The 16,187-nt window shown below is 34.7% G+C and overlaps 2 protein-coding genes across 2 annotated transcripts in view; both read right to left on the reverse strand.

The window, feature by feature from the left end:
• The window catches only part of LOC127158713 (apolipoprotein L3-like), a 6,738-nt gene extending 4,078 nt beyond the window's left edge, over positions 1–2,660 (reverse strand). Inside the window, exon 1 of the mRNA XM_051101734.1 lies at positions 2,607–2,660. Within this exon, the coding sequence (XP_050957691.1) occupies positions 2,607–2,660 (54 nt within the window). The remainder of the gene's footprint in view (positions 1–2,606) is intronic.
• A 3,584-nt stretch (positions 2,661–6,244) lies between these two features.
• Positions 6,245–14,513, reverse strand: LOC127158714 (probable serine/threonine-protein kinase Sps1). The gene is given in 8 exon segments (XM_051101735.1): positions 6,245–7,481; positions 7,483–7,899; positions 8,058–8,246; positions 9,601–9,655; positions 9,788–9,874; positions 12,833–12,894; positions 13,730–13,813; positions 14,046–14,513. Coding segments are annotated over 8 exon segments (1,446 nt in total). The 5' UTR covers positions 14,103–14,513; the 3' UTR covers positions 6,245–6,986.
• Positions 14,514–16,187: the final 1,674 nt, after the last annotated feature.

Here is a 16,187-nt window from a genome sequence, read left to right on the forward strand (position 1 = left end):
TCCACAGACTGTTGGCTGAACGTCTGATGCATAGATACAGATATCTATGGTCTGATGCATACGGCACACAAAATTCAAAACGCTTCAGGAATTTCAAAGTCGTCATCTGTTTGGTTGAATTCTACTGGATTTTCAGAAGACGTTTGTCGCATTCTTAACGTTCCACCTGGAATGATGCCTTGTCGCCAAACCCCCTTATCGAAGAAGGAAGCTGTCATGTTTACAACTGTGACAACAAGCTCTTATCAGAATCAACTAAACACTGGATTTTCAAAAGTATGTGAAATATGTAAATTTTGTGGCTGTTACATCCAGGGGCGTAGCACCAAATTCTGGGCGCTATGCACAAGCAGTGGCCATGGGCCCCCGTAAGCTCGAGGTTCACGACTACCTAACTAATCTTACTACTAATCTAAAATAAAGGAAAATAAAATTTCACTCCTCAGGGGCCCTCCTCCCACTTGGGGCCCTGGTAATTTAGTCCCACTTTTCACCCAACTACAACGCCCCTGGTTACATCCAGAGCTGTAAGGCTAAATTATTATTATTATTTTCTAAATTATTACCCTAGAAATTATTTCTAGATCTGCCCCTGTACCACAGATGACAAATAAGCAGCCTCAAAACATAATTAAATTAAAAACAATCTGGTTAAGAATACTGCATGAAACTCTGCAGTAACAAAAATGTGTGTGTGTGTGTGTGTGTGTGTGTGTGTGTGTGTGTGTGTGTGTGTGTGTGTTTGTTGTTGTTGTTGTTGTTTTTTTTTTTGTTTTTCCCCCCCAAGCATAAATATATAAACAACATAAACAACACTTCTCAGTGTTTCATACTGATGTGCAAAACTGATGTGATACAATTAAAATGGTAAACAATTAAAACTATTACTGAAATACTTATACTGAATTATACAAAAAGTGAAATCCTCATATAAAACTTGCTGACTGAGCAAAACCTCTTTTTATAATAAATAAATCTGACAACACTTTACAGTTAATCTGTCTCTCTCACTCTTTTTTTCTTTTTGTTACGGTCAAAGTTTTGTGGTTGTTATTTGTGGGCTTCGTGTACTTTTTCTTTGTATTAATTTGGGTTTCTCTTCCCCCGAGGTTGAGCTCCACCCTTATACACCTGCGGCTTGTTTAGTTGGGACGTTCTGGGCTGAAAAGAAGGCGGAAGTCGAGGTTGTGTGTGTGGCTCTCTCTTGGGTTCCAGCACAGTCACCCTTAAGCTCTGTTCTGAGCATGACTCGCACTTGACGTGAAGTATGAAGATAAAATAATGCCATAAAGATTTGCATGTGAAGAGTATGTGTTGTGCAAGTGTACATAAGACTGTAAGCGTAAATTAAATTTGCATGCGCAAGAGGAGCTTTGTAAAAGTGTAAATCGCGTTTCAAGCGTAAGAAAAAAAGATTTGCAGCATTTTACTGTTACTCGTAAGTGTAATTCATGTATTGTGAAACTGCAGCTTCATGCTTTCATAAAATAAATACGATCTGCATTCTTCTGGCTTCCATTTCTCTGCGCTTACACTTTTGGCTCGTTCTTTTCACTAAAATACAGTCAAAAGCACTGCAAGTCTGTGAACAGTGATTTGCACAGGGAAACAACAGTTTAAAGATCTGCAAAACAGATTGACTGCGTAGGACCAATCTGTATGTGTAAAAAACAAACTGTTGCAAATGTCTAAATGACTGGTTGTGTATGTAGGACACAAAGTTGTCGAAATAATCTGATATGTTCAGCTCCGTCTTTCTTTTATCTGCGCTTACACTTTTGGCGCGATTCTCTCACTCACTGAGTTTTGCAAGGTGATGGGGAGGGCGGGGCCACCACCTTTTTGTAGCCAATCAAATGAGACTCTCGCGGACTCCATTTACTCTTATCTGATTGGTTCAATAAACATATCACACGCCATTTATCTTCATTTAGTTTTCGCTGCCGCTCGCTTCCGGTGGAATGGTACTTTTAATGTAGAAATACATTAAAAATAAAATAAAATAAAAACACAATATAAGTTGTGTATCAGGCTATGTGTTCATACTGAATTTCGAGCTGTGTCCTTTTCCTCCTCAACAGGCAATATATGATAGTTTGCTGTAATATTGTAATTTTGATGATACTTAATACTAAAACTGCCACAGCCCGTGGCTGTTCTTTTTAAATGTAGCCTACATAACAGACTTTGAATAAAACATTCAAGTCTCACAGTCACTGACTTTTACTAAAATGGTGTAATTTACAATCTTCTAAAAATGGTTTAGATAAAAAAGACGTGGCATTTATATTATGCCTATATTTTCGTGGTGTCATTATCTTGCTACTTGTGTTTTAATTGTAACTACACTGCTAGGCAGCGCCTTTTACTCCCTGAATTAGCAGTTGAGATTCAAAAATAAAGTCAAAATTAGTAAAAGAAGGCGATTTATGGATGCTGAAGAGCATTGAAGCACTAAATGCCATTAGTCTGAGTCAGCATCTGACGGCTCATCTGACTGTGATCTCATATTTAGATGTTTCTTTATGAAAACAGTGGCATAAGACACTGAAATAAAATGTTCTTTAGGCGTATAAAAACGGTAGTCGTGCTTGGGTAAAATTTACCCGCTGGAGGTTTTTAGGTGTACAGCGACCCCTGGCGGTGCTAGTGTTAAACATGGCCTAGTATCTGCACTAGCAGCATCATTTGTAATTTATAATAACATGCATAATTTCACCTGTCTACTGATCAGGGACGTCCCATTTTTTTTAATTTAATTTTGGTTCGATATAGTGAATATAATATTTATTTATTTTTTTCACTTTAACATGTTATAATTTAAGGGGATTTTGCAAATTTTTTTTTTTCAAAATCTTCAAAAATTTCAAAGTATACAGTTGAGTGTTAGATACAATAAACAGAGACATGGTCTGGAAAATCGTCAAATTCAGATTTATGTAGCTTTATTGTTATAGTAAAAAGGTTTTATCAAAAGTATAGCACTCTGATACTATTGTTGAGCATTGTCACATATCATTTTGTAATGTTTAACATCAGCTATATATTAGGCTATATTATATGATATATGCATTTCAATGTAAAGCCAAACCAATCCAATAATGTTAACACCAGCTAACAATTCAGGATGAACACATGAGAGTCTAGCCTAATGGTACACAACTCACGTTTTAATTAAGTTGTTGTTTATTTATTTATTTTAATGTATATGTACATTAAAAGTACCATTCCACCGGAAGCGAGCGGCAGCGAGAACTAAATGAAGATAAATGTTTTGGCATGTGATGTGTTTATTGAACCAATCAGATAAGAGTAAATGGAGTTCACGAGAGTCTCATTTGATTGGCTGCAAAAAGGTGGTGGACCCGCCCTCCCCCTCAAGCTTGCAAAACTCAGTGAGTGAGAGAATCGTGCCAAAAGTGTAAGCGCAGATAAAAGAAAGACGGAGCTGTTTTTACACGCGATTTACACTTTTACAAAGCTTCTCTTGCGCATGCAAATTTAATTTACGCTTACAGTCTTATGTACACTTGCACAACACCTACTCTTCACATGCAAATCTTTAAGGCATTATTTTATCTCCATAGTGAAGCTCTATGTATTCTGCTGTTGTTGTGGAGCTGCCTTCAGCGAGCTTCGTGCGAGTCTTGTTACCAATCCAGTCTCCGACAAGCTGTGTTCATCTTTAGGTTTCTTTTCATGTGTTTTTGATGTGTGTGTGTGTGTGTGTGTGTGCACCTGGTATTCATCACGTTATGGGGACCAAATCTCCCCACAAGGATAGTAATACCAGTAAATGTTGAGCTTGTGGGGACATTTGTGAGGTCCCCATGAGGAAACAGGCTTATAAATCATGCAGAATGAGTTTTTTTGAGAAAGTAAAAGTGTGCACAGTCTCCTGTGAGGACTAGGTTTAGGTGTAGTGTAGGTGTAGGGTGATAGAAAATAGGGTTTGTACAGTATAACGCCTGTTTCACACATACTCCGTCTGCAGTGCGTATGCGTTGCGTATTTTTTCCCGCACCCATGTTAACGGATCAGAGCGTTCACACTGCACGCGGTTGCTGTCCGGCAGTGCGTTCCAGATGCGGTGCGTTTGCAGCAGTGCAGCGATCGTTTCGGCACAGAGTCTATTTTTGCTGTGCTGGAATCCGGAACAGCAGATTGTTTGTGGGCAAAATGAACATGGATTGGCATTAAATTGTAATAAATTAATAATTTACGCACAATTAATGTGTGATACTTTGTACACAGTAAATTAGAAAAATAAATCCAATAAAGAAATAAAGAAATAAAAAAAGGAAAATACAAAAATGAGCACAGTACTTCTATAAACTTGCATAATGCGATCAGATATGTTTTTTCCCTACAAAAATTACTTTTTATATCGTTGGAGGAAAAGGGGAGGAAGAGTTTAATCACATCAGCCAATCACGTGGCGGAACTACAACTACTCAAAACAAGGTGACATGGACGACACTTTAATTGAAACGTCTAATTGTGGAGGTGGAAAAATACAGAAGTCTGTACGACCCGCAGAATTCGTTGTACAAAGATTTGATTGCGAAGGAAAGGTCATGGGAAACCGTTTCTTCGGCTATTGGTGTGAATGGTAAGTTTTCTTTATTTCTTAAGTGCCATGTTTACGTGTACTTACACTTGCTTCAGCAACTATCATATATAAGCGTAATGACTGTAACATTACGCTATTTATGTGTAGGTGAACCGGCGTCAGTAGCGCACTGCAAACGTGTCCTGTGTGAAAGCACAATGACCGCTTCCTGCTTCTGCACTGCATACGTAACGCACACGGACTGCATATGCACTGCAGACGGAGTATGTGTGAAACAGGCGTAAAAACCATTACGCCTATGGAATGTCCCCATAAAACATGTAAACCCAACATGTGTGTGTGTGTGTGTGTGTGTGTGTTTGTGCGAATTTATCTTCTTTCCCCGATGTAATTCTTTATTATGTTGGTTGTTTGTGGTTGAAAGTGACGCGTGAGCTGTTCTGACCATTAATAAATGGTTGAATTGATTTTCCGGCCTCGCGTGTCCTTTTTATGTTATTGAATCCCCTCTCCAACGAGCATTTTAAAAACGGGGTTCGTAACATTTTTATAAAATGAAGGGAATGTTTGTGAATATGCTTTGGCTGAGCTCCATGAGCTCACTTTAAGCAAACTCCAGTGTTTTCAGTGCTGTTGAGTGGATTCAGACCAAAAAAAAAAAAAAAAAAAAAGAAAAAAGATGGACGATGCATCTCCAATTTCTTCCACTATAGATAAGTGAAGCCAACATATCCTACAGTAGATATGACTGCTGTCATCTTGGGTCGATGACGTCATTTGGAGCACATGTCTGCACAGTAGTGATCATGATGTGGAGCCACGGTATCAAAGTCTCGCCCAAACTCCTGCCGACCCAGTCATTTTTATAGCATCAAATGACTGAAAGCTAACTTGATAGAAAAACAAACCTCTTGACAAGAGCTAGCTAAAATGATGGAAACCATCTTTGAGAAAAATAGTTTTGAAGTGTGATTATATTTTTTTCTATTTTGGCTCACATCGCATTAGTTTACATGAAGATGGTGGGGTTTATGACCTGTACTGCAGCCAGCCATCAAAATGTTATGGCTTCACTTTTCAGGACATGTGTGGCACATTTGATTCAGGCCGATGTAAACACATCTGATTGGTCATTATCTTCACATACTCAAGAAATGTCTGTGTTTGGCTGCAATGTTCAATCTTAAATAGAAACCTTTAATTCTCTGCACAGAGCCATAGCATGAATACACACAGGAGCATTAACATTATATCAATATTCACAGTATTCTCTTATTTTGTATACTGATCCACTGATCTATATGCAACAGTATATATTTATATCTCTATTATAGATGTGGTTTGATCCATCTTGTTGCTCTGTTTTCACGTTTGTCGGTTTTGCATCAGTTTGGATAACACTGCCACATAGTGGTGAAATTCAGAACAGACGCATATTAAGTACTGAAATGAGCAAAATCATGATGTTGTACTGTTTAAAATTTTCACCAGTATTTTTCCAGTTCCCAGCACTATGACTTCTGATAGTCTTAGTTGGGACGAATTACCAGAATTGAGCAGGGTATGCATTGTACTACATTCAAACGGTGTGTGAATTATTAATTTGCATGTTATTATTCCAGTTGCATTCAAAGACAGAAGATATCTAAAAAATGTCACACTTTCACAAAGTAATGTTTAAAAGGGTCATGTTTGTATTTCATATTATTACATGCACTGCTTTTTAAACAGCTTCATACTAAAGGCAGTGTAAATTATTATCATTAATTTTAATGACAAATAAACTGATATTTGCAATTACACTGAAGATGGAAAATTACATTTACTGAAACACAGAAGGAAAGACATTTGTGCTTATATGTTCCTTGTTAAGTTCTCAAAACACCAAGAAATAAAAACGTAATAGTCTAAAACAGAAAAGTCACAATATATTCATATTTAAAATCAATGGATCATTGGAAGTTCAGAGAGCACTCATTTTCTTCTTGAGTGATAATCAAACTAGACATGAAAAACTAGCATGAAAACCCAGAATATATAGTAAACCTTTACCTAACATATGCTGCTGCTGTGATCAAATTTGTATGTGTATGATGAAAGAACACGACTAAGCATTATGAACTTAGTTTGCTATCTGAGGTTCCACACGTCCTGATTTTGCTGAGTTAGATGTGTTCCTGTGTCAACATATTTTGTTGACCCTGGAATGACATTTCAATCCAAAAATTTAAACCTGACCACATCCCTACACCTAAACCTAATCTTACCCATGAGTAATCCCTAAAATCAGAAGAAATGATAGATGAATGACACTGATGTACATGCACCAAACACTGATTGTAAGCCTAAACTTCACAAAAACTATAAACTGTTTTTTCAAATCTGATTGGTTGATCACAATGTTGTTCCAGGGTTAACAAAGATGTTGATCCAGGAACATGTCGTATTTGGTAAAATCAGGTTCTGCCTGAAGTTCCAGTGATTGCAGTTCGACATTTAATTCATCCAGAATCTGTTTTAGCTCATCTTTAGTCTCCCTTATTTTGTTCACAAATTTCATGATCTCAGACCGCAGCTCTTGCTCATTTCTGTTGGTGGAAGCAGAATCTCTGCGAAGCTTGTGAATTTCTATGGAGTCGAGGGCAATAAAGAAGATGTCAACAGCTACAAAAAGCCCAGTCAAAACCCCTGTAGCCACTTCAGCCACACGCACGACTCTAGCGGTCTGAGCTGCAATTCTCCCAGCACCCGTGACTTGAACTAAACGGACAAGCTCTGCAACTCCTCCCAGCCCTCGCCCAAGTCGAGCTCCAGCACTTATCAATGTTTCTTTTCCAGATTCTGCATTCAACCATGATTCGTTGCTTTCAGATAACAGTCTCTGAGTTTCTACTGCTATCTGGATGTTTTTGAATGCAGTAGATTGTGGAGGTAATTTTTTCTTGTAGCTCCGTAATGAGCAATTTGACCTTTTGGCGGTCTGATCGCTCGTTAGCCATCTTTATTAAGTTGCTCATGCCAGATGCGACTCCACCAGCTACAGCCACACCGATTCCCACTCCTGTGACTATCAGAGAAGCTCCAAGAGTAAAAGGAGTGAGAATAAGTCCAACTATAGATGTGATTCCTCCAGCCAAACCTACTACACCTCCTGCAAGACTGCCAACTGTTGTGTTGAAGTGGACTCTCTCCAAACCGTCGGCCAGCTCTTCTAGTACCTTTAGACAGACTTTAGGCTCATTAGGTGCCTCTTGATTGTCTTCAGACTCACTGGGTATCTCTTTTTTTTTTTTACACACAATAAGCTCTTTAACTGTTTTTGTGCTCTGAAAAAAAGTTTAATTAAATAAAAGTTTTGTGTTAATTTTGGGTTCAATATTTTAATTTCATTAATGTCAGCGCCAGTGTCTGAAACACTGTTCGTTTATGACTTTAGGAGACAATAGCAAAATATATGAAAAAGTGAACATTGTAGTAAACTCACCATTTCATAAAGGTGTCTAATAATGAAAGGCCTCATCAAGATCTCACTGACAGAAGGGCGATTCGCTGGATCGATCTGAAGTGTGTCTTTTACAAGCTGACGAAGGTCCTCAGAGAAGTTCGTAGGAAGAACTTCATAGGAGCCGTTTAGTATCTTTGGAATAATATCAATCGTGCTTCTTCCTGCAAACTAAAGACAGGCAAAAATATGAGTCCACTAGTTTGTAAGTAGTTTAAATAAATAAATAAATAAATGCAAATAAAAATAATAATAATCAGCAGCATCAGTGGATAAAACATTTGACAAACAGTCATCCCACCTACAAGTCTAAATCAAAGTTCAGTCAAAGTAGCGGGGCTTGCAATATTTAAAAATCCCTTCAGGCAGGCACTCTTCAGATTTTGGAAGCCCGAAAATAAATTTAACTATAGCCCAAAAATAAATAAATCAATAAATAAAATGTGTGTGTGTGTGTGTGTGTGTGTGCGTGTATAGAAAGTTAGGAGCTTAAATGTCAATTAAAAACATTTTCAAAACACAAATATCAATGAAGGAGTTTTATTTCACTATTTATAGGGTATGTACAGTATTTTTTAAAAATCATTTTAAGGCTTTTTTTTTTTTTTTTTTTTTTTTTTTTTTTGACCCTGTTTAAGACCTGCACAAATAAAATGAACACTGTATGAGTGGGGTAGGGCAATGTCTATGGTAACAAACTGTAACTTGACATGATTTACATTTCAGATACAGGTTTTCACAAAAACAAAAAGTCTTTTAAAATGATAAACATCAAATTTCAGCCTAACAATGCCCTTTAGCTGTTATAAATTCACTGTAAACCACGGCTTCTTGGGCCTTATTGCTTTAATCAGGCATTACAAGTAAGATTAAAATAAAATGTCATCAAAACTATTCTGAAGACAGTCGGTTTTCCTCAGAGATGCATTCATATCAAAAAGACCACGTTGCATTTTGACTTTGAATCATGCAGCTCATATTTGTTCAATGAAATAATAGTCTTAATTGTCACATTAAGCTATACTGTGATTCTAGTTTTTCCATCCCTAAATGTATATACTGAAAAAAAATGCTTTTCTTACCCAAATTTTTTTGTCTTGTTTCCAGCCAAAATATCTAAAAATTCTTAAATCAAGAAGGATTTTCTAGACAAGTAAAAATTATTGTCTTGTTTTCAGAAAGTCAAAATTAATTTTTTGCTTGAAACAAGCAAAATAATCTGCCAATGGGGTAAGCAAAATAATCTTGTTTTCTGCTTGATACCTTGAAAAAACTAATTAAAATTGAATTGAATTAAATTGAACTAGAATATGATGATGAGAGAGTAAACATGTATAATAATCTGGAAACAGAATGTACTGATTGACCGAAATTTTGATATCGGTGCATCTGTAGTTGAGTGTTCTCAATGAGTAACCTGCAGCTTATCTATATTACAAAATCAATCAATTTTATTTAGTGTTTTATTAAAGCTTAACATTGATTTAAACACGCTCAATATCTGATGAAAAAAAAAAAATCTTACAGCACACTTCAGCATGCACATCTCATAGATGATACAGCCCAGATTCCAGATTTCTCTGGGGAAAAAAAAAAAAAAAAAGAAAGAAAAAAGAAAAGTGAAGATTATGAAGGTTAGAGTTTCAGTATTAAAATATGGAAACTGCTTAGTCATAAACTGTTTAGTTAAAAAAAATTATTATGTTTATTACGATTTCTCATCATAAGGTTCGCCTTTCAAAATCTCAGGTGCAATGTATGAGAGTGCTTCAGGGTTTGTTATTTGTGCACCACTGGACCTGACAGAAACAGAAATACATGTTACAGATCACTGTTTTTGGACTAAACAGTATGTAATGTACAGGGCCGCATTAACAATAGGGCTGTGACTGGCTCTGGATTAGATTTATTGGTCATCGGTAGCACTTTGATTATTAACTAGATGGATTTATATTGCTTTTTCAACTTAAAGGAGAAGTCCACTTTCAAAACAGAGATTCACATATAATGTACTCACCCCCTTGTCATCCAAGATGTTCAGGTCTTTCTTTCTTCAGTCGTAAAGAAATTATGTTTTTGAGGAACAATATTTCAGCATTTTTCACATATAATGGACTGATATGGTGGCCCGATGTTGAACTTCCAAAATGCAGTTTATGCAGTGTATTCTAGCTCAAGACAGTTAGGGTATGTCGAAAAACTCTATTCATACTTTCTCCCCCAACTTTAAAAATCATTTCAAAATCATCCAAATCAGAAGTACCGACCCAGTCTTTGCAAAGTGAACATCCAAAGAAGATCAAACACCCTTAACAAAAAAGGTAAATAGCGATATAGGACAATTTTAAAGTTGAGGGAGAACATGAGATGGGAGTTTTTCGACCCTAACTGTCATGAACCAGAAAAAAAAAAAAAAAAACAGTCCAGGCAGAGTAAGACAAGATGAGTGTTTCACATTTCAAAAGAATATAAATTGCATTATTTTTATAAAAAATAACCGATTGTTACCCTATTTCTCAACTGGGATCATTTACAACCGCATTTAAACTGCATTTTGGAAGTTCAAAGTCGGGGCACCATATCAGTCCATTATATGGAGAAAAACACTGAAATGTTTTCCTCAAAAAACAATTTCTTTACGACTGAGGAAAGAAAGACACGAACATCTTGGATGACAAGGGGGTGAGTACATTATATGTGAATCTTTGTTTTAGAAGTGGATTGTCCACTGCAGAGGTGGAAAGAGTACTAAAATATTCTACTCAAGTAAAAGTACCATTACATTAATGAAATTTTACTTAAGTACAAGTAAAAGTACCAGTCTAAAAATCTATTCAAGTACAAGTAAAAGGTAGCTCATTTAAAATTTCCTCAGAGTAAAAGTTACTTAGCTACATTTCCAATGAACATATGACGTATTGGAGTTATATGATGATACGGAATTGATAGAATGATACAAACTTGATCATCAAGCAATTTTTTTCTAACTGAACAAGTAAGAAACTTAAGTTAGAAACACTGATTAAAACAATTGCTAAATGTAGCTGATGAGGTCATAATGGCGAGTTGACTGATCTATATAAATATAAATATATCAGTGGGAAAGTGTTGTAATTGTAATTTAAACTCATTGGAAAACATTAATTTCTATCACTGTTGTGAACTGACCACACAGAATATGAAGAATATCAAAAACTTTAGGAGTCAGCTGTCCAAGGCAGTCCTTAAGATACCAGCACAATTACACACTCAGCAAAATATGATATAATTATCATTATCATTAAATCCCAGAAAATATAAAGATACATTTTTTGTCAATATCGCACACCCCTAGCAGAATTTATAATGTTGGTTGGCACCAGGGTCAGAAATGAACAGGGGCTTGGGGTGAAAATGTCACCCAAATTTATGATTAGGTGCAAAAAGTGTCCCTGACAATTGAGCAGGAGCTATTACGGTGGTAATGATTTAAGTATAATATGAAATGAATGAAAAGTGTTATATTTTAGAGTAGATCTGCTCATGTTGAAAAACTTCTCAGAAATGCTCTTAAGAACAGTCTTAAACTTTGACATAAGTGTCATAAAATTCTTAGTAAAAAGTAGGACTTTTCTAAGAGTAGGAGAGCTTTATAAAGAAGCTAAAAGCAACTTTCAGTAAAGTATAAGACTGATTCTTAAGTGTTGACTGAGGGGACACTTAAGTGTTGTGAACTAAGGACTACAATGGTGTTAAGTAAAAATGGTCACCCCTTGACCGCTGAAACAGCCAATAGTGAGCTACTGCAGCACAACACCAATCATTTGATGCAACTACAATAAAATAATTTAATTAATGCACTATTTAATATTTCAATGTACTTTTAAATGCTTTGCATTGTGCAAAATGATCACAAATTGTTGAAAAAAAATTAATGTTTTCCAATGAGTTTAAATTTTTTTTTTTTTTTTTTTTTTTTTTTTTACCTTTTATAGGCATTTTACCTTTATATTTTTTTTTCTAAAAGTGTTCATCATCGTTTGAGACAGTGTTTTTTTTTTTTTTTTGTTTTTTTTTTACATTTAATCAGTCATTTACAGTAATAAGGCTTTTGGGCTGTTACCACACAAATTAACTCAGTATCAACAAAATTCATCCTTGCAATGCAGAGAAAATGCAGAAGCTTCATCTGAAGTGGCATTTAGATGTATTTACACACTGAATACTTATATTTGACATTTGAAAAAAAAAAAAAAAAAAAAAATCTCAAAAGATAATTTAAATGTGAAATTAAAACCACCAGTAGATGTCAGCAAGTCACTGTTAATAAGTGTTAATAAGAGCGGTTGAACTCAGTCATTTAAATGGTTGTTTAATTCAGGCGAAATGTTGCTCAGAGACACAAAACTGTTGTGGTGACTGTGTTTGGAATGATTTTTGTTGTCAAAATAGAGCAAAACAGGCAGTATGGTGTCTAAAACTATTGTTAATAAAAAAAAAAAAAAAAATCTATAAGTAATCAAGCTAATTTTTGGAGAAAAAAAAAGCACTCTTCATGTGATATTGATTAGCTATATGAAATTATTTTAAAATATACATTTTCTGTCCCTATATCTTCAATTTTGTGATCATTCTAAATGCATTTTAACAGACTGAATCACACAGTGAAAGAACACACTCTAAACGACTCTAGTCTAATCTACTAGACTTCATGTAATGTATGTATTACAGGCTAAATAGTTCTTGTCAAGTCATGTTGAAGTGAGTGCATACAGTACCATTCATGAATCACTCCAAACTCTCCCAGACGAATGGTTCCACATGCAGTGAAAAATAAGCTCTACCACAAGAAAACACACATTCAGTAAGTTTCATTTTAGTAAAGCTTTGAGTATAGCTGCAATATTATTTGTAAATAATTAAGGTGAGACACAAATAAACATCAATTTTGAACCTGGCTTTATCCAGTGTTCTGATTTTTGCTATAGACATTTATGCAAATTAGTGCACATTTATTTAGATAATGTCTCATTTGCCTATTTAAATCTAATAATTCAGAAAGTGTCTAATTAAAAAAAAAAAAAAAAAAAAAACTGGGGTGCATTGCTGAATTGTGTTAATATGATTCATTTTATGACTTTCCTACTTTTAAAATTTCAGAAATGTAAAATATATTCTGTATTCTGTCTATCAGCATGTGGTGTATGTATGTGCATCACTTTATCTCTATACATTTGCATGAGCTATTTTGTGTTCTGTTGCTCTCATTCTAACAGATCTTTGGAAATCACAAGACCAGAGTAATGTCAGTTTGGTTAATGTCAATATGCATAAACATATCTAATTTTTTTTTTTTTTATCAGCTTTACAACAAACTTTACATTAACACATTTACATTTTTTAAACTTTTCAAAAGTGCAGTGAAGCCAGTTTTGAAGCTGAGAGACAAAAGTCTTTCATTTCACCTGAATCTTCAGTTATGATGTTGTGATTAAACATTACACAAAATGTAATAATAATAAAATAAATATATAAATAATATATATATATATATATATATATATAAACTTATGCACAAAATAATTGTTTACAATAAAATCTGTAAACATGAATTTAGAAAATAAGTGAATTTTCATTGTATGCATTAGTTGTGCATGAACAGTGTTACACTGTACCTTTGGCTGCAGGTTTTTATGCAGGATCTGTTGATCATGCAGGTGCTTTAATGCCATGCAGATCTTCACAGTCCAGTCCAGAATCTGTAAATGCGCAAAATTAAAATGTGGAAAAAAAAAAAAAAAAAAAAAAAAAAAAAAAAACATTATTGTAATAGTTCTGTATTTTAGGGCTAAGTGACAAAGTGACATCATAAATAAAAAAAAAAAAAAAAAAATCTTCCAGTAAATTAACTAATGGATTTTTAACTTTACAGGTCATCTTATATTTGTAAGAACTGCACTTATTCCCAGCACACACTCTCTCTCTCATCACCTGTTCAGTCCGTTGTTTGTTGACTCCCTCTGTTTCGGCTTCTTGTGTTCCCATCATCTGCTAAGAAAAGCCCATCAATTCCAAGCCAAGTGCTTTCTTTTTTAATTCAGTAAGACAGTTCTCCAAGCATGTTGGTTTTGGATTTATACAAACATACTTATTTGAACGTGTTCAAATAATTTAGTAATTTTAAAAGACATTTTTAATGCTTTGATTAGTTACTATTCAGTAGTAGTTTTAATTGGATACAATGCTTTATGAGATGTGTATTTTAGTATTTATTTATTTTTTACTATGACTATTTCCAGAGCTCACAAAAGTTCAAATTTCCTGGGATCCCTTTCAGTTTCAGTTTCAAATATGTCACTACACTGAAATAAGGTTGGCAGCAACTTCCAGTTCATGCAAACTTTAACAACCTGCACAGATAAAATGAACAACATGCAGGGAAGGGCAATGTCTGTGGTAACAGATTAAACCGATAACATGATTGACAGTTCAGATACAGGTTTAAATAAATAAATAAGGGCAATGTCTGTGGTAAAAAATTAAACCGATAACATGATTGAAAGTTCAGATACAGGTTTTCACAATAATAATAACAACAACAACAATAATAATAATAATAATAATAATAATAATGAAATCATGAACATTACATTTCACCATTTAAACCATTTTTAAAAGAATGAGAGTCACCAGTTCATATTTATAACTTGTTAGCTGCTCAAAAACATGGACTGATTTTAATTAAAAACAACAGTTTATTTAAAATGCTAATTCATTCTCTGCCAGCAGGTGGCAGAAAAAAGCAGTTATTATCCCCAGTAACAGCTAAATGCTACTTGACTTTTAGTGACCCACAGATACCTTGTATTTTGGGCAGGGCGGTGATATATTTTTGTGATTATTTTTGTATATATTTTGTGAGCCCTGATTTCAGATTTCAGACTTGACATGTGGTTCATGTTGGAGATTATGTTTTACTTACTGATTAGTTTAATGTAGTTTAATTTAATCACCATGAAATCAAAATTTAGTATTTCTTTATGGAATATTGCAGTATATATTATGATATATCCTTGAAAACCATTAGAATTATTATTATCATTATTAAATTTATAATAAATTCATGTTTTAAATGATTGTAATCTTTAATCAGAATAACTTCCCCACTCTCTTGCAGCAAAACCTTTTTTCTTTTATTTTATGACATGTTGTGAGTGTGGAGCACCTGTCAGTCTCAAAGACCACTAGACAGTGACCATGTGCTGATTCTGAACGCATCTCTTACTGGCAAAGGAGTATAACGTTACTTTAAAGCAGGGGTGCCCAAACCTGTTCCTGGAGATCGACTTTCCTGCAGAGTTTAGTTCCAACCCTAATCAAACACACCTGTCTGTAATTATCAAGTGCTCCTTGAGATCCTAATTAGCTGGTTCAGGTGTATTTGCTCAGGGTTGGAGCTGAACTCTGCAGGAAAGTCGATCTCCAGGACCAGGGTTGAGCACCCCTGCTTTAAAGGCTTGCACACTCAACTGTCTGCGAAATGGAGCTTTGTGCTCTTGTATCCTACCTTTTTCATTTGGCACAAATCCAAATATTCCATAATATTTTTATATTTACGATGTATCCAAATGCTAAACTATTATTTATTATGTAAATTATAGACTAAGTACTTCATTCGCATTCTAACACTGACACAGTGAGGCGGGCGCGCTGATCTTTGGTTCACTGTGTTTTATTTTGATAAAGTACCAACTGCGCTGTCAAGTTAGCAATGTTAGAAGCCTGGAACTGATATGTTTTGTGTTTGTGCACTGGCGTGATTACTTAAACTGTTTCCTTATACCAGCAAAAGCAACTGAAACTATTTTTTTTTTTTTTTTTGAATATAAATTTATTCCTTGTATGTATATATGTACTGCAGATTTTACAGCCTATATATGACTTTAATTTTATATTTAGTATTTTTACATATAGGTTGGAAAAAATTTAATTTGTACTACTGTATGTTTAAACTAAATGAAAAGAAACCTAGCATAGTATATTTGTTTTTTGTTTTTTTTCTGTTGTACCAAAATCGTATCGAACCGTGACCCTCAAACCGAGGTACGTATCGAACGGTGACATCTGTGTACC

The sequence above is a fragment of the Labeo rohita genome, unplaced genomic scaffold (genome assembly GCF_022985175.1).
Source record: "Labeo rohita strain BAU-BD-2019 unplaced genomic scaffold, IGBB_LRoh.1.0 scaffold_166, whole genome shotgun sequence".
NCBI lineage: Eukaryota > Metazoa > Chordata > Actinopteri > Cypriniformes > Cyprinidae > Labeo > Labeo rohita.